Source organism: Pleurodeles waltl, chromosome 1_2 (assembly GCF_031143425.1).
Source record: "Pleurodeles waltl isolate 20211129_DDA chromosome 1_2, aPleWal1.hap1.20221129, whole genome shotgun sequence".
NCBI lineage: Eukaryota > Metazoa > Chordata > Amphibia > Caudata > Salamandridae > Pleurodeles > Pleurodeles waltl.
The window spans coordinates 183,755,269-183,774,876 of NC_090437.1; the positions used below are offsets into that span (position 1 = coordinate 183,755,269).

General features: G+C 43.6%; 1 protein-coding gene across 4 annotated transcripts in view; it reads left to right on the top strand.

The window, feature by feature from the left end:
* The window catches only part of APTX (aprataxin), a 193,859-nt gene that overhangs the window by 159,985 nt on the left and 14,266 nt on the right, over positions 1-19,608 (top strand). For all 4 annotated transcript variants that reach the window (XM_069237504.1, XM_069237487.1, XM_069237497.1 and 1 more), the window contains 3 exons: positions 308-367; positions 6,916-7,142; positions 11,713-11,816. In XM_069237504.1, the coding sequence (XP_069093605.1) occupies positions 308-367; positions 6,916-7,142; positions 11,713-11,816 (391 nt within the window). The remainder of the gene's footprint in view (positions 1-307; positions 368-6,915; positions 7,143-11,712; positions 11,817-19,608) is intronic.

Here is a 19,608-nt window from a genome sequence, read left to right on the forward strand (position 1 = left end):
ACATACAATAATCTATTCCCATTACCAACTGGGTTCTCGAGAAGGGAGATTTACAAACTAGGAATGTTCATTTCCTATATATTTTTCTTAACTTCACTTTTCACAGATTCCCTCCAGTAGCGATGTGTTGTGCTACCAAAATCATGAGAGCTGTTTTGTTTTGTACAGTTGGGAACCATTATTTTACCACTTTATCTTTCCCTTGTCTATTCACAATCTTTCGTTACACACTGAACTGGATTTACTTATGTCATTTAAAGTTTAACTTGGTAAATGTCAATTATTGTTGCCGTTCTATTTGTTTCAGAAACAACAGGGCCATTGGTCACAGGGGTTAAAAGCATCAATGATGGACCAAGACATGCAGGTCAGAATTGTCGATTTTTGTATCATGTTTGTGCACATAAACTATAAAAAGCTTTTGTGCATTTCTTTATCAATTTTTTTTTTTTGTTTGTTTTATTGACAGTTATTGACAGTTAGTACATTCATGCATACAATTAACATTGTTAACATTTCATCTCACCTTCTGCTCCACCATGGTCTCACCCACCCATATCTTTAGTCCAGTAATATATGATTCATCTATTGCCATTCTTACCGTGCTTTGCTATCTGTTTCAAGTCTGTGTTCTTTCATATTTCCATTTCCCATCCTCCCCATATTTTTTCATATTTCTTCATACATCCTCTGCTCTTGTACAGTCTTTTTCTGTAATTCTACAGTATTCCATTCCTATTTTCCAGCTCTGATACGTAGGGGGCATGGCCAAGCCCCATCTCTGGCTTTATCTCTCTTGGCCACCATGCAACCCATGTTGATGAGCGTTTTTTGATGGTGTGCATAGTCTGAGGTCTCCCATATCCCCAGTAACTCTACTCTTGGTGTCAAACTTGAGGCCTCACCTATTGCAGCCACTAGTGTACTTTACACCTTCCCCTAGTACCCCTGAAGACGTGGGCAGATCCATATAATGTGCAGAAAGGAGCCTTCCATTCTGCGGTCTCTCTTGCAGCCCGCTCTGCGTACACATCCTATCTTGTATAAGAAGGTCCATGTGTAGTACACCCGGTGTATTATTTTAAGCTGGATAAGCTGGAAGCTTGTTTTTATTGCCACTTTTTTTTAGGAATTCTAATGCACCCCCCTCCCACCCCTTCCCCCCCGTCGTCATCCTCTAGGTTCCCTGTGTCTAATTCCCACCTATCTCGCAGTTTTGTCAGTGTATCTTGTGTGTTCCTTATCAGAGTGCCATATGTCAGTGATACCAGTTTTTTCTCAACTCTTCCACTCGCAACCTGTTTTCTAGTGGGGAATTTTCTTGCATCTCCTCATCTTAAGGGATGTTATTTTTCAGGACATGGGATAGTTGCCTGTGTTTGAGCCACTGGGACCCGGTCATCTTATATTCTGTCTGTAGGTGTGAGAATGGGACTGTCCCATTTGAATCCCATACTTCCGCCAACGTGGATTTACCTATGTCGTCCCACCCTTTGAATCCCTGAAGTGACGAGACCTCTTTTAATCTTGTACCTTCCCATAGTGAGGTCTTGGGGGTTAGTCTCTCACTCCAGCCCATCTCCTTCGTCAGTCTCCTCTAGATTTCTGTTATCCTTTGTGTCACCGGGTACATTTTCAGAGTTATTCCTCCGTATAATGCATGCAGATAGCTTTGTATCCCCCACCCCAGTTTTATCTCCCCAAAACGCCTTATCAGCCTCCATATATGCCCAGTCATTTACCACGCTGACTTGCGCTGCTTCATAGTACTTCCGCACACCTAGGCAGTACAATTCCCTCCTCTTACTTGAACCTTTGCAGTATTTTCAGAGATATTCTAGATTGCCCTTCCGCCCATAACAGCGTTCTTACCAGGCCATCTATCTTAATAAAAAACCTATCTGGTATTCTATATGGTGTATTTTGTAGAATGTACAGCATTCTGGGGAGCACCATCATTTGGAACATGGCTGCTTTCCCTAACAGGGAGAGTGGCAGCGACTGCCAATGTTTCACGTCATGCTCTAAGCGTTGCGCAAGGGGTGCTATGTTTGCCTTATAGTATTCAACATCGGAGTGTGTTATCGATACCCCTGGGTATTTAAACTTGGTTTGCTCCATCCGGAGTGGCAATCTAAGGTTTGTACTTATCAGTTCGTCATCCAGTGGGATCACTAGTGATTTATCCCAGTTAATTGCAAAGCCTGAATGACTGCCAAATGTGCCAAATATCTGTTGGAGCCTGTCCAATGTTTGTGTCATGTTGGTTAAGTACAGTAGGATATTATCAGTGTACAACTAGATACGGTCCTCTGGCCCCTGTCCACTTGGCCAACGCCAAATTTGTGTCCTCTCTTATCTAAGCTGCCAGAGCTTCGATAGCCAATGAAAACAACATCGGCGACAGTGGCCAGCCCTGCTTGGTACCTCTCGTGATATCAAACTTCCGAGAGAGATGGCCATTGTTCCGTACCCTAGCAATAGGGCGGTCATAGAGCAGCCTGACCCATCGTATGTATTTTGGCCCAAATCCCATCCCTTCCAAAATACCAAGCAGATATCTCCATTCCACCGAGTCAAATGCTTTATTAGCATCTAGGGAGATAATTACTTTGCCCGCCAGTGACTCCCTGGCCAGAGCTATGTTATCGAGTAGGCGCCTGAGGTTCAGTCTGGTCGAGCGTCCCAGTATGACTCCATTTTGGTAACTCTAAAATCACAGTTTTTAACCTATCTGCCAATACCTTTGCCAGTATTTTTATGTCCTCAATGCTCAATTATATGGGCATATATGAGTCACATCTGTCCACCGGTTTCCCTGCCTTTGGGATTAATATCACCATTGCTGTGTGCATATCCTCTGACAGCTTACCTGTCCTGCACGCTTCCGTCAGGGCTTTATGAAGTGGGGCATTCACTTGTGTTCGTAATCTTTTGAATAATTCAGTTGGGAGTTTGTTCAGTCCGGGAGCTTTACCTGTTTGCATCTGACCCAAGGCCTGTGTAATCTCCTTTACTATAATATCTTCTTCTAAAGCTATTTTTTGGTTTTCGCTTAGTCTCTTTATTGGGCAGTCAGCAATAAATGCTCAAATTTCTATTTCGGGAGCTGTTGTGAGAGTCATAAAAGCGTTCCAAATATGTGGCAAATTCTTCAGCTATATCTCCACCTGTGCGTATCACATTCCATTATGTTTGCCTAAGTTCTTTAATCTTCATTTTGTCTCTTTCCTTTCTTCCCAGCCACGCCAGTAGCTTTCCAGTTTTATTCCAGCCTTCATATATTCTTTTTTGCTTTGCTGTGTTGGAGGTTTTTGTTTCATCTTTTTCTCACGCTTGGTTTGCAACTCTTCAAATCAGCTGCTCTCTTACTGGTGGGATCCCCCTTCTCTGCATATATCTCATCTAGTTGTGTGCTCTTTTCCTCTAATTTATCCAGTGGTGCTCTCCTTTCCCTGCTTTCATGTATCTCCCCAGAGATAATTGTACCCCTTATTGTTGCTTTATATGCCTCCCATAATGTCATTGTGCTTTACACCGTGTTTCTATTTTCAACAAAGTGTAGCTCCAAGGCAGTAGTCAAGCGTTTGACCTCTTGTTTGTTAGCCAGTCGCCATGTTTCCATTCTCCATGATCGTTTGGGCTTTTGGGCTTGGAGGTCAACTGATGTCCACAGTGGGGAGTGGTCGCTTATTCCTCGAGCCAAATATTTCGCCTCCGTAAACCTGCTGAGTGTTCCTCCTGTGGTGAAAAAGTAATCTAATTGTGAGTGCATTGAGTGGGCCCCTGAGTGAAGGAGTAGCATGTTTCCCCTGGTGTAGGCTCTTCCATATGGCACACAGACCTAGTGCGTGTGTAAACCTTTCTAGTCTTCTTCTAGTCCCACTTCCCTCTAGATGGGAACTATTTCTGGGTTGAAATTACCTCTCAGCACTACCAAGGCACATGGTGCCTTTAATAGTATTTCTCCAGGCTTTTTAAACAGCCCACTTTGAACACCTGGTGGGACGTACATAATGTACTAACATTATATCCTCTCCTTCCAATTTCCCCAAGATAGCCGTGTATGCTCCCTGCCTGTCTGTCCATGTTTGTTTTTCGTGAAATGGTAGTGATCTCTTGATCAAAATTGCCACTCCTCTCGACCCTGAGATGAATTGCACCCAGCTGCCTAGTCTGTATCTACCTCTATGCATGCACTGGTGCTGTTGATGTAACAGATGAGTCTCCTGTAGGAACACTATATCATTTCTTTGTCTGTTGAGCGCTCTTTGAACAAGGCTCCATTTTACTCTGTTGCCCAACCCATTAGCATTACATGTTTGTATCCGTATACTTTGTAACCACATTATGGTGGATGTATTCTGTGCTTGTTTGCGCACCCTCCTCTATGTTTTGGTGTGGGACAATGTTTTTCTTCTTTGTGAGCTTCAGTAAACTGAACCTGCTTGTAACTTACCCCTCCCTACCTTACTGTACGGTGATTCCTGAACTAACCACCCCCCAAACTCATGGTATGTGTTGTCCCCAACCTTAAATCCAAACAAACATTTTGTGCTTTCATCACCTGGGCGTGGTGACCCTCCATTGTCGTCATGTCTGTGAGGAGTTGCCCTCGGCTCCTCCATCCCATATCAAATGTCTATGTGTTCCAGCAGCTTTGCCGGTGGGGGACCAGGGCCCGAGGCCTGACCTGATTCTTTCCAACCTGTCCAGCCCTCGTCTCTTTTCATCCCAAGTGTTCTGATGTCATAGGCATAATTTCTGGTAGATGTTCCTCTTCTGTTTCCTGGCCTATTTCCGTGCAATCAGAGTACCTTTCGTTGCCCTCAACCGGTAGTGTTCTCTATTTGTTGTTTATTTGGGTGAGCATGTGTTGCTGCAATTCTTTAATGACCTTATTCTGTGTCTTTTATCTGATCTTTAGTTAGTGTTGTGGCGCTCCTCCTCTCTTTTTTGTTCCGGCGTCCGACTGTTGGGTAATTTCTCCTTTCCCCCCATGTTGTCCTTGGTGGCAAGCCCATCCCTAATCCCTGGTCTTCTAGCCATGTTCAGGCATCCTGTGCATTTTGTAGAAAATACGTTTTCTCTTTTAGTTCCATTCGCAATTTTGCTGGGTATATAAGTGAATATTTTATCTCTTGTTGCCGCAGTACTTTCTTAATTGGTACATAAGCCCCTCTTTGGCGTTGTACCAGGTTTGTTTAATCTGGATATGTGTGGATTTCAGTGTTTTCAATGAACCAGGGGCCATGTTTTCTTGCCTTCTGAAGAACATCGTCTCTGTCTCTGAAGTTCGTCAGTCTTAATACTATTGGTCGTGGGGAGCTCCTGGTTGCATAGCCCGGGTTGGAATTCTATGAGCTCTTTCTACTGAAAAGAATTTGGGTGGTTTGCCTTGTAGTAAGCTGTTTATTAGCCAATCTTCCACATATAACTCAGTATCATGCCCTTCTGCTTTTTCCAGCACCCCCACTAGTCTCGCATTGGTGTCTTGACCACCCCTCTATATCTTCCAGTCTGTTTGTCACCTGTTGTAGCCCTATCTCCAGTTACTTGCAATGCTTTATAAGATCCGCTACTTGGGGTATTGTTGCCTCTATCTGCGCCTCTGATTCTGTGACATGGTCCATTAATTTCTGGTGGTCCTCCTGTAGCAGTCCCGCTTCGCTCGCCACTGCTGCCAATTGGGTCTCCAAGGATAGTTTTGTGTCTTTGATCGCTTGTAAGATGGTCGCTGTGTGGGTTTCCATTGCTCCTGGTTCCTTCTCCTTGTCGGTCCCATCCACTTCTGGTAGGACGCTTTTCCCTCCTATGCGGGATCTCCCCATTTCATTGGGTGTCTTGGCACTGGCTATTCGTGTACACCAGTTCCCGGGGTTAGAAGGGTGTAGCGCGTCTGTGTATTTGCCCCATTGCTGCTTAGGCCACCTTGCTGTGTTGTACTCTTTCTTCCAGTGGCCTTTTTTCCTCTACCACCAGCGTGTATAAGGCCTTCTTGTATGCATTATAGTACTCCATCTAAGGCTGCTGCACAGCACTGGGACCGCTTTCGGATGTTCAGCGTCCTGCACAGTCCAAAGCGGCACACCACTGCACCTCTGTCTAGGCAGCGTGCCTTTAGGAGACCAGATCTGTGCGTCTTGGGGTCTATTCACCCATTTTTGCAGGATTAATGAGCTTCGGGCCTCCGTCTCCCCCCAGAGCTCCAGTAGCTGCGTGCTACGCCATGCATGGCCAGGCCAGGCCACCATTTCTTTATAAAGTTAAGCTTTATACTTGCGCTGATTTGTTGAGAGATTGGTATATCATGTGTACAGAATCACCTGAGACTTCTTGATTCCTGGGTGCATATAATTTATTTACAGGCATACTGATTAGATTGGACTTTAAATTCTAAGGCCAGCATTCTTGATAATCGCCTTGAGAGGCAGAGCATCCTATAGCTTTCTCTGCAACCTTCCGAGACACCACCCAGTGAAATGTCGACTTTGGGATCTCAGGAGGGCTTGATGACCTGTCAAGCAGCACATAACATGATTATTATCACCGCAGGTGCGCCAAGCAGAATTCATCATTGTCTCTAAGAGTCCACTAGACTGCCTCACAAGATTGCTCCAACCCAGAGTTCTTTACCTGATACTGAGTAGTGGTGTTTCTTCTATGCAGCCCCAAGAATAGTGACAGCAGCTTCAAGCTTGCATTTCTTCAAACTTGTGTCCTTGCATCGCATACCAGACCTTTTTTCTTCAGTGTTTTAATGAATCAGTTGACTGGTGTGACATTGTTTTGTACTATAGTAAATGAAGTAATTAAGAAATGTAACTACCTCTTAAATGAAAGATCATTTAAAAAACAGGTGATGACTTTAATGCATTCCACGAAAAATAACACCTTTGTTTTGGTGGTTGATAGGTGTTCAAAGATGACAGAGTTGTGGTCATAAAAGACAAATATCCCAAAGCTCGTTACCATTGGTTGGTTTTACCATGGGAAGCAATCTCTAGCCTGAAAGCACTGAGAAGCCAACATCTGGAGCTTTTGGAACACATGCATGCTGTTGGAGAGAAGATGGTGAAAGACTATGCAAGCTCTGGCAGCACAACATTTAGACTGGGTTACCACGCTATTCCTAGTATGAGGTAAGAAAAGCGCTTTTCCACATCTTCATCCATCAGTGAAAGGCCGTGCATAGCACCAAAGGTCAGCTGAGTCAAGCCACCAAGCTAAACAATTATAAACATAAATTTGACTTGTTCTGACATTGGGTGAATCAATTAATCTCACTGGGTCGTTCCTAAATTCAGCTTGTCAGTATTCCCTGTTGTCAAGGGGACCAGCTCACTTTAGAAGGAACTTCAGTACCTCCGAAGAGTATCGTGCTTGCAAGATTTTTGAACTGTGCTACGGTAGAAGATTTTCATATTATAGTGCACCAAATAATGTAATAAAATTTTCCCCATAGTTATTGTGAGGATTCTATTCTTGAACTGTATGTAGCAATGATTTTATTCCCCTTTTTAAAAAATCTTCTGCTCAAATTGCTACTTTTTGGAAAGTCCTTCTTTCTCTTGTCCTTCCTTAGTTTTTCACATGCAAAGGTTGAATGGATATATTTGTTTTTTAAAATTCGTGTCTGTTATCACTGCTATTGGTAATTTGACTAATAAAAGTCAGGTATTCTTGTATATTTGTATGACTTCACACTGCTACAGAAATTGTAGCTGACATTATGGGATTATATATCAGTGGGATCTGAGAGAGAAATTTACAGACAGACTATTCTCAAAGTGAGTCACTAAGTGAGTTGTCACTTCTATTCAGCACCTTGCAATGTACCCAAACATGTTTTTTCATGTTTCATTCTGATGCACGTTTTTTGACCGAGGCAGTGCTCCTGTAGGATGGAACACTTTGATGTGTCATAATATCTAGAGAAGTGTGTTCTGACATGGTGCAATATTGTGTGGGGTTCAGATAAAGCATTCTGTGGTGTTGTATTGGTTGAGAAAGTGGTGTATTACAGAGAGTTGTACGGCCTGGCGTTTTGTCATGTTCAGTACTGTGATGTGATAAGTTGTGTTCCCCTGGTTATTCCTCCCATCCATCATTCACCTTCTCACAGTACTGTTCTTTGTGGGTACTTGTTTCCTGTTAGCACCATGTTTGTGCCTTACAGCGAATGGCTCACTTTTTTTAAAGTGCCCTCCTTTCGGCAGTTGGAAATAGAGGAAAGATTATGGTCTTTAGTTCTGTTCACCCTCCCTTATCCATGTTTAATAAACTCCATTTATAATGATTTTATATGAAGATATATCACTGTTTCTGATGATCTGATGTGTAGGGTGGTGTGATGCAATACAATAGGCTATGATTTGGTGTGATAGGTTCTGGTGTGGTGTCGTGTGATGCAGTTTGATATGGTTAGTGTTATGTGATGTCTTTTTGGATGATGCCACAATGAATGGTGGACCCTGGTGTGGTCCAACAGTATCATCTTTTCTACTAGTAGGAGACCCATTCCCTTGTTTTCTGACTTTTGTCCCCATATGTGAAACTTTTAGATGTGCTATTGTATCCCTGTGTTTATATGTCCTGTCTGTTCCTGTGTGTCTTCCCATCACCTTGTCTCAGTCTTTTTGGCCCTGGTGGATGTCTCCCCAGTGACTGTGTTTCCTAACTCCGTGTCCTATCTCTGTGTCTTTGACCTATCAGTAGTCCAGTTGTTAAGTCTTGACTGTCAACAGGTAAGTAACTTTTTTGTATTTGGTCTTTTTCTCTCATATACCTGCCTTGACCTTTTTCTAATGGTGTCCAGTTTAACAGATTCTGGGATCCTTTTAGGAGATTGCCATTTACATGGAGATTTATTTCCATGACACTGTTTGAAATGTTTTTTATTCTGGATACTTTTCAGCATTTTTCTTTTTCTCATCACCTTTGGATGAAGCCACTGTGTCTCCTTGTCTATAGAAATGGCCACAATTTAAGACTTTGTGTACTTTAATCTTATTATCAATATGTTACTGTCTTTCTTGAGTGCCATGGTCAGATATATCAAGTAGCCATTCTTAAATATCACTTTAAAGTCAATATTTCCAGGCTAGAGGATCAGTGTTGAATTGTGTTATTTTAAGATCTTAGCCAAGCCATGTCACAGAAGTGATGAGAATGTGCTGTGACATATGGAGGTTGATAACCCTTGAACAGATGCAGCACTTTCCAGAAAGCATGACCTTAGAGCCTATACGTTCACAGATCTTCATACTTGTGTCTGAAAATAACTTGTGTTCTACTTGGTAGGTGGTTTTTTAATTTTTAATGTATGCAAATAATTTAATTCAAAGACATTCAGTTGAATTTTTTGATTGTTCAAGTTCTTCACCCAACATATTCTGTAAGTCAATGCAAAGTTTAAGATGGGTCTCTGTTTACTTTTTATGTGAGCCCACTTTTGGCATAACGAAAGCTATACAAAAAAGTAGCTAAACCTTTCGAAATAGTTGAGATGAGCCTTCTGGTAAAAGGGAATTTTTAAAAAGCAATAGAAAGTGTGCTACTGATTTCAGCAAGTATAAAAGTGCATTAACAGTTCAGTTACTCAGTCAAATCAGTCTTTATTCGGTCAAATATATAATCAACCATAAAAGTGTAAAATCACAAAAAACGTTTAAAAATACGTTAAGAATAAAAATATAAATCCATTGCAATAAATAGATAAGATCCATAACAATTCCATTGTCATTCGTCCTAGTAAGTACATCTTCAACAGTGCAAATTTAAAAGCATTCAAAACTTTAAATAAAAACTATTTCACAGATAGTCCATTGCTTGACATCCCGGAATGGGCAAATTCATCTACATCTACGTGACCATCATATAAGGCTAACATTACTAAAAAGATATCAAAGGGATTAAAGTGCATATGCTCTTCTTATAACGAGGGTAGTTGATATGTAACCGAGCACTGCAGCACAGATAACAGCAGTCAACAATCACTGCAGATAAAATAGCCCTTCCTTATAAGAGAACATACAATGAGCAAAACAGCATAAAGTGCAGGGTAGATTGCTTTGTCAACCAGTCACAGGGACAGGGTGGTAAAGATGCGTGCCACACCCTGGCTACAGGAAAGGTGACTAAATGATGTACTACGTTCGTTGGAGATACCTAGAAAAAAGGATGCATAGTTCCAAACAGATACCAGATACGTGGAGAAGGGGCAGGTGCGCACAGCAGCCTCGTCCGATACCAAAATCCGCTTATTACATTCGCTGGACAATATTGCCTCTCCACTGATCCCTTTAGAGCCCGTCCTTGAATTTGAGAAGGACACGCTGATTACTACATTGGCTGGACCATATAGACTCTCCGCTAATCCCGTTGGGCCCATCCTTGAATGTGAGGAGTGTTCCTGTACAACAGTTGACCTAGTTTAACATAGCTGTGAGGATTAGGTATGATTTTTTGAGTTCCTGACGAATCGCACCAAGATCTGTATAGACTTACCTTAAGCAAGAAACATGTTGACCTTCTATAATTAGGGCAGTGTAGGGACATCCAACTCTGCCCAACACATACTTGATCCCTAGACTATAGAGTTCAGCAACACTACATTGTGATTAGAGTAAGACAGACATTATTTTTGCTTCCCCTTTCCTGATATGTTTTTAATCTTAACAGAGGCCCACATTTTCATTAAAATTATATTTAATTATGGGGTCCTAGTAGTCAATTTTAACAGTTCAACTCACCAATCCCACATTATTGCATTCACCTACGGCAATTTTCTTCAAAAGACCTCCGATAAAGAGCCCCCACGGGGGCCCATCAGCTATTGCAGTGCCGGTCTGACGAGGAGCATAGCCCGATGATGAAGCATGTCACCAATAGGTGAGTGAGGGCACTTGTTCCTGAATTAGGTTACCCACAGGGACCGTTCTTGATCTCTCCTGTATTAGGGGTAGTTCTTTATTGTCTCATTCTGTTTGGAACTGTGCATATATTTTTTTATGTATTATATGGGAGTGTTATGCACAGGACCATTTCTTTAATAAAATCTCCCGCTTAGAAGCCCTTCCTTTTGTTTTTTGACATTTGAGATAGCGTACATCAGATATATGAGGTGCATCCTTTGAAGACGAGCTGTCATTTAATAGGTAACATTGGGCAAGGAAGGAAATTTCCTATACACTCAAAACATTTTTATAAGTGGTCCTGGGTGATATTTATGTTACACTGACCTAATCTCGTGTCATTTTGGGCATTTCGCATTGGGTCTGTTACGCAGAATTCCCAAAATGTTGCCATTATGCCAGATTACCTAATTTCAAATCTTTTTGGGTAAAAATTATATTGCGGGAGCAGGCGAACAACTTGAAGGGATGTTTTGTATTTTTGTGCTGTTTTCTGGCTTTGAAATATGACCTCATGTCCAAAATGGGCGTTAAGAGTATTTCAGGCTAAAATATAGCACTAAATGCCAGATTTGCATTTCACATAATTTCATACGCTTCTATTTATAAGGACCAGTAGATTTAGGATCCCTTAGGTTAAAGTATGTATTTTTTGACTGTTTATATGACACTTGAATTATTCTACTTATCGTGGGACATGTGTACCGTTCGATGGTGATACCTTAGGAAGATGGATTGATTTTAAGGGAATGTGATATGAATATTTCATTATACTATGCTGTTTTGGTTCCTCCAGCCATATCCATCTACACGTGATAAGCCAGGACTTTGATTCCCCTTGCCTTAAAAATAAGAAGCATTGGAATTCATTCACTACTGAATACTTCTTAGAATCTCGAGGTAAGAGTTTTTTGTTTTTTTCAGATTCCTTATTTATCATCTGGGTAAAGAGAGCAATTTTGCTTAGTACTCAATCAAATGTTGCTGTTTAAAATCGAATTAATTTTGTGGGCCCCGTTTTTGTTTTATGTGCTGGGGAACTGAATTCCAGACCATCCTCTTTCATGTATATCTTTGCACTCCCTTTTTAAAATTTAAAAAGAAATTGTTGTGATAAAATCCAGTCAAAGTATTTATTTGGGGATTTTTGGGGTCTTTATGTGTAAGGTAGGACAATAATACTATTAGAAGCTGAGAGAACGTCTGGGAGTATCTTTCAGTTACTAGCTATATTCTTATCAACCAGGTTTATCCTTTGGCATCCAAGTGAAAATACATAAACTGTGCTCTATATAATCACGAACAAAAATGAAAATTAATTGTTTAATTCAGTCCTATTTCGTCATATTGTTAGCCAAGTTTCACTGTACAGTGGTAGCATTCCCTAAAATGACATCACGCATGGGTGCAAGATGGTGCCGGGACAGTTTCACAACCTCGGAGGTCCGCCGCACTCATGATCAGGACAAGCTGAAGTGGGGTGACCTGAACCCTCCAAGACCGTGTCCCAGGACGGGAAGTCGCCCAGGCACTGGGAGTGCTCCTTCTGGACTCTGGCCATCCAAACACTAGACCCAAAGGCTGGCCTAATCCAGTCCCTGGATCGCATGCAAGTAAGATGGGAGCCACCTGACACTGAGCAGTGAATGATGCCGCGCTGGACCCCACTGATGGTGCAACACACCTCCGACACAGGACCTGGCCACTACCACCTCGCTCTGTGGGTTAAACAACGGCAGCCGCCTTACCCAAGACTTTTAACTGCTCCCCGGCCTAACATTTTGAAGTTGCTGACTGGTGCGCATATGGTGGGCCGCCCACTGCTGGATCGGGCCGCTGCTCTGTGCAAGCTGCCTGTAAAGTTGTGGCGTAGTGCCTCTACACTTAAATCCTATGGGTGTTTGGGTGTGGATCTGCCCCCGCATCCTTCCTGAGCCAGGTAACTGTGCAATGCTCGAAACCACCCAGCGCAGAACAGTGACCAGCAGCAGCAACTTGCCCAGCGCCACCACTGAAGGAAAGACGTTCTCAGGCTTACCTGGCTGCATTGTAACACTCAGCCCTCGTTACTGCCTGGCCCAGTTAATCCCATGGTGACACCTACCTGCTAACCACTCGCTGCAACTCACCTGAGACCAAGCCATAGCACTATTGGACACTTGCTTTTCTTCTTCCATACACATTCTTGGAGATGATCTTGGGAACACGCAAAAAAAAGGCTGAGTTTTGCACCTTCCGCCCGCAGTCTCTATCTTAAGTCTGCCATCGGTCTCTCTTTATATCGAGCCTAGACTAGGGCATTTTCTCACTGCACTCACAACTAAGGCCCTAAAAGACGGCACAATAGCACACACTGATTCTCCCTGCTAGGCTGACCACATTGTTTGGACCTGAGAGTCTTCCCCTTCACTGCAGGTAGCCAATCTCCTGCACCAGCTGGAACGGCCATGGCAGCACCACGCTCGCACAAAAAAGACAATTCCATCAAGGACCTCTTCATTAAACCTACCATCAAGAAAGTGGCCCCCACTGAAGATGCATCCCCACCGCCACTTTCTCAACCTGATCACCCCTCCATTGGCCAGATGAGCAAGGAAGCTCCAGTCAAAAGGGCCTTTCAAGGAACTCTTTTTGGCACACTGCTCCTGCGTAGCGGCCCTTAAGCAGGAAATGGCAGCTAACGTTAAAGACATTAAGAGAGATGTGGGGAAACTGGGCCAGAGGGTGGGTGCCCTGGAGCAATCTGGTGATGCTCGTGAAGAAGAACTGGACTTCTACAGTTGTGAGGTACTGGAACTACAAGACAAGAACATTGAACTGCGTTTTCAACTAGAAGACCTTGAAAACCGATTGAGACAGTCCAACATTAGAATCAAAGGGGTCCCTCTCCAAGCAGACACAGGAATCTGGAAGACTATGTCTGCCAGCTCCTCCACCATGTGGTACCAGAATTGCAACTCAGAACATAATACTAGCACTCACAGAGCTGGCTCACTGGCTAAATCACCAAGGATCCCCCAGGACATCTTGACTTTCCCTCAGCTACTGTATGCTGAAGGAGGCAATCATGCAGGCTTTACGAGATCGCAGTGTCATCAAATTTGAGGATACCAGAGTGTGGCTGTATCAAGACCTCTCTTTCATGACTCTACAACGTTGACGCCTACTAAGGCCTGTTACAGAATTGCTGCAGGAAAGGGGGATCAAATACCATTGAGGGCACCCCGTTCGTCTAGCCTTCATCTGGAATTATGAAACTCGGATCATATGCACCTTGGAAGATGCATCAGACCTGTTGGACACCGGAAATCCAATAGACACCGAGGTCCCCCGCCTCTTGTCACAGGACACCCTCCACTTATCACAGGCTCTGCAACGCCGCTCGTTGCAGGACACCCTCCACTCATCACAGACTCTGCAACGCTCTACAAGGCTGAAAGCAAAAGGCCCAGCTCGACCTACAGCCATGGAGAGCCGCAAAGAATAGGTGGCCTGCCTCCGCAAACTTAAGAATCAGGAGGCCCTGTCAGACCCCGACAAGGTCTAACAAATGGCACCTCAGCCCCACTTCAACCATGGACCCACTCAGGACGATCATAAGCATGGATGACTTTCCCTGAGGGTGGCATTATTGTCAGACCCTTCTTCCCCAAAAGAGTTGACTTGCTGTGGTGCGGGCACTCCCTACCCCTTTGCCTGATACAGAATTATACCTGGTGACCATGACATGGGCCCTATCTAGCTTACCAACCACACTCCCAGGCAGGTATATTGAAAGTTATGTTAACTATTGTTCTTACCTTTGTTCCTCCCCTGACCCCCATCTGCAAACTATCCTACAGATATGCCTCCTTATTACAACCATAGGCACCCCATCCATGCTGCTCACAGGTAAGACCACATTATAGGGGTCTCACATGCTCCTTTGCCTCCACCACACCATAGCTGATCAAAGTACATAGCTACAATGTTAGAGGTCTCAATGTGCCGTCAAAATGCTTGGCACTCCCCTCTAAGTTGAAGGACATGCGATGCGATGTATGCCTGCCTCAAGAAACACACCTCTGCAAAGCAGACTTTCCCGCTAGATTGAGCACCAGTGCTTTTTCTCCACCACAGGAAAGAAGGCAGGAGTAGCCATCTTATTAGCTTTTCATTTATCTGCCAGAGTGATCCAGACACAAGCTGAAATCACAGGCAGACTTCTATCCCTACGCATTGCTGGGCAGATGTACACATTCACATTTGCCACCCTATACACTACAAATAAGCATCTAGAGTCCTTTGTTCTTGAGGCGGTGGGACAAGTGAAGGCCACCACAGATATGAATGTCTTATCTGGGGGAGATTACAGCCTGGTGCCAGACACTATCCTAGATAGGTCCATGCAGAGGGTGGGTCAGACGAGAGCTCTTGCACTGCAGGGCTGCCAGCAAATTGAGGATACTGGCTAGCCGATATATGGCGTTGCTGCCACCCCACAAAAAGAGAGTACAAGTTTTTCTCCGCTGCCCACCACTCATACTATAAGATCTATTATTTCCTTATAATCCTGCGCCTCTTAACGGCCACCACAGCTGCTGACATTGAAATGAAATAGCCGTTCTCTCCGGCCTCTCTCTAACTAGCCTCACAGTATGCCTCCCAGGCCTCACTCCCCACCTATGCACCTGGTGTCTCAACCAAACTCCTAACACATATGACTTCTGTGACTGAAATAAAGTTTGCCATTAAAGATTTTTTAGGGACCGACGACACCCCTGATGCACTCGTGGCACTCCTTTGGGACACTCTAAAAGCTGTAATTAGATGCCTGCTTATAGTACTTGTAGGCCGCCTTAACCGAGGGAGACAAAAAGTGACTCAGTTTAGAAGGACTGGTAAAGGAATTGGAGGAGGCACACAAACGGATGGGTTCCCACAAGGTGTCACCAGCTCCACACTGCATGCAAGCAGCTTAAAGCACGTTGTGGTATATAATCAATTGTAATATTAATGTAGATTGTTCTCTTTGCTCTGCTCTCAGGCTGATGTCATAGTCTGACATCATGTAGAATATGGAATGTTAGGAAGGTTTGATGAGAGCAGAGCTGAGAGGAGGAGAGTGTAGTTGGCTGTGGATGGGATGCTTCAATAAAGGACCAGATTTCATACCTTCTTGATCCAATCGTCATCTTTTCAACACTGGCGACGAGGATGGGATCCTGTGGAGCATCTTAACACTATTTGTCAGGCTACTTCGTGCTGATTTGCGTCATATTTTTCATTACGTTCAGAATTGTGCCCTGCAAAAATCTTAAGGTATTAATTCACCTCCCAGTTTCAGTTTCAATGTGTAGTTTTGAGAGATAGAGTTGTTAATCTTGGGCATGTTGGTCATCAAGGTATGAGCAGAACAAAGGCCAGAATTCGTCTGGATTATTGGTGGCCAGGAATGGATTTGAGTGTGGAGAGGGTTGTGAGAGAATGTATTGAATGTTGCAATAGTGACAAAGTTTATAAAACAAGAGTACCTCCAATGTGTGTAAGAGACATGCCACTAAAACCATGGCAAGAAATTGCGGTGGACATTGTGGGCCCGTTACATGGTAGGGGTGGTGTCACTTATTTGTTAGTGCTCATTGATCATTGTTCTAGATGGGCTGAGATAGGTATATATCACAGTACAGAAACCAGGAGAATAATTGAGTTTCTCAAGGACATTTTTGGACGTGAGGGTTTCCCTGATACTATTGTCACTGATAATGGACCGCAGTTTGTTTCGAGAGAGATGAGTGAGTATCTTGAGATGTCTGGTATAAAGCACAAAAGATGTTCTCTTTACCATCCCGAAGGAAATGGAATCGTTGAAAGATTTAATAGGTGTGTGAAAGAATGTATACAACTAGAGAGTGCTTCAAATAGAGACTGGAAGGAAGGTCTAAAAGAATTCCTATATGCTTATAGGATGACTCCCCATTCTACAACAGGAAAGGTTCCTTTCGAACTGTTCAGAGGTCGGAAGGCTAACACGTCACTTGCACCTGCATGGGTGTATTGGAGGAAGGATGTAAAGGATCAAAACATAATGGATGAGAAGAATGTGCATGAGAGTGAAAAGGTACGAAAAAGGAAATTGTATTATGATCACAAGAAGGGAGTGTGTGAGCTTGACATAGAGGTTGGAGATCAGGTATTGATCAAAAAACCAACATTGAGTAAAGGGAAGAGTAAATTTCAAGGACCTTTTGAAGTTATTAAATTATTCAGGAATGCCGTGAAGATAAAAGATGGTAGAATATGGAATTTTAATAGAATTGTAAAATTCATTGGAAATTGTTAAGGTTAGTGTTTCAATGTATTGTATTTTGTTATCTGTTCTATTGTTATTTCTTCCAATCTTTGTATATTGTAGTCTGAGCATTTTTATTTTAGGGGGGAGGTGTGTGGTATATAATCAATTGTAATATTAATGTAGATTGTTCTCTTTGCTCTGCTCTCAGGCTGATGTCATAGTCTGACATCATGTAGAATATGGAATGTTAGGAAGGTTTGATGAGAGCAGAGCTGAGAGGAGGAGAGTGTAGTTGGCTGTGGATGGGATGCTTCAATAAAGGACCAGATTTCATACCTTCTTGATCCAATCGTCATCTTTTCAACACACGTGATATGGATAGAGCAGAATTTGCTCTTCTCCTTACCCAGCAGAGATACTATACAGGGGGCAACAAAGCGGGATGCCTACTGGCCAACCTCCTACTAGCCCAGGCTGCTAATACTATCTGAACTTAAGGGGCCACAAAGTTTTGGCCTATTTCAGGATAACCATATTGCACAGGCCTCTGAACGCTTCTGTGCCACGCTCTACTCAGCTAATTCACTACAGGGGGAAGATGCTGCCACTTACCTACCTCAAGCCCCACTGCACATCCCAAGATGCTTCCCACCTAGCCCGGGATATCCAGATAGATGAAGTAGTGGCTGCCATCTTCCTTCTTCAGATGGGCCAAGCACCGGGGCAGGATAGCTACAGGTCCGATTTTAACAACTCTTAGCAGCCTTACTGGCCCCCACTCTGAGCTGCCTCTGTAATTCGTTTAGCACTACTGGCTCACTCGCTAATACTAAGAAGATAGTCACCATCACCATCATACCTAACCCTGGCAAATATCCTAGGCAGTGCTCCTCATACTGCCCCATATCATTGTTAAGCGTAGACACAAACATTTTCACCTCCATTCTAGTGGCACGCCTTGCCCCCTACGAGCAGCAACTGGTTGACCCTGACCAAACAGGTTTTATACCGGAGTGGGGGTGTAGCGACAACACCAAACTCCTTTGTCAGTTATAGAAAAAAAAAACAGTGCTCTCGCATACCCACTCTTTTATTATTAGTCGACGCCAAGAAGGCATTCGACTGGGTGTATTGGCCATACCTACAACTTGTACTTCTTAAAATGGGTCTAGGCCAGTGGTTCTGAAACTGGCTCTGGTGTAGCCTCCTCACTGCTTGATGTTGTACAGGGCACTAGATAGGGCTTCCCGTTATCACCGCTCCTTTTTGCTTTGTACATGGAGCCTTTTGCAGACTGTGTCTGCAGGAACCCAGCGCTAATGGATATTGCCATGGGGAGGAGATCACACACCTGCGTTCTATGCCCACGACGTTATGGTAGCTTTGACACATCCTCTTTAATCCTTGACCCCTTCGGAGGGGTGAACTGGCCACTTTTGAGAAGGCCTCTGGGTTCAAAATAAATTTACAGAAATAACAGATCCTTAACCCCGTGGTTAACAAGCCTGACCAACTCTCACGTATGCACTACTTCCCCTTCACATGGGCCAAACAAGGGGTAACATATTTAGGTCTCCAAATCAACTCTACTCCACCACGGACCACCAAGACTAATGACAACACCTTCCTCACTATCACTCGATCTACCTTACACACCTGGAACGATACACTCTTTCATGGCTTGGGCGTCTAGCAGCAGTTAAAATGATGATGTTGCCTAGAACTCTATATGTCATGCAAACTCTACCATTACCACATCCACTAAAGTCCTTACATAATCTACAACGCCTCCTACACGACTGTATCTAGGCAGGTAAGAAAGCCCAGATAGCTAAGAAACAGACTTCTTTACCATCAACAGAGGGAGGCATGTGTATCAACCATCTTACCTATTATTATCTGGCAGCGCAGCTCCACTACCTGGTAGAACGAGCCAGGCATTACTCAGAGAAACATTGGTATTTCATTGACCAAGCAGTTGCAGTCATCCACATTTAGAAGGTACCCTGGCTAGCGAAGCCGCATAGACCGCCCAGAGTATATCTCTCGTCAATTCTTAGAGCCCTTATGGACGCTTGGGATAAGGTCCCATCTGTGAAGCGACTATCCACCTCTATCTCCCCCAAACTCCAATAATTGGGAATACTGATTTTCCCCCAGCCTGCCAGGGAAATACATACATGCAATCGCAACAAACCAATAGTAAGCAAATAGGCAACCTTTTTGACAACGTAGGGCTCATGACATTTCCTCAGCTGCAACAGGAACATGGTCTACCCCCCTCAGTACACTGGCAATATGTTGCTATTCGTCACTGGGTTACACAGCCTATTATATGCCCACATGCTATTTGCCTTTTGCTGCCCTTTGAACAATGGCTGACTACTAGACAAATGAATAAACGCATACTCTGATATT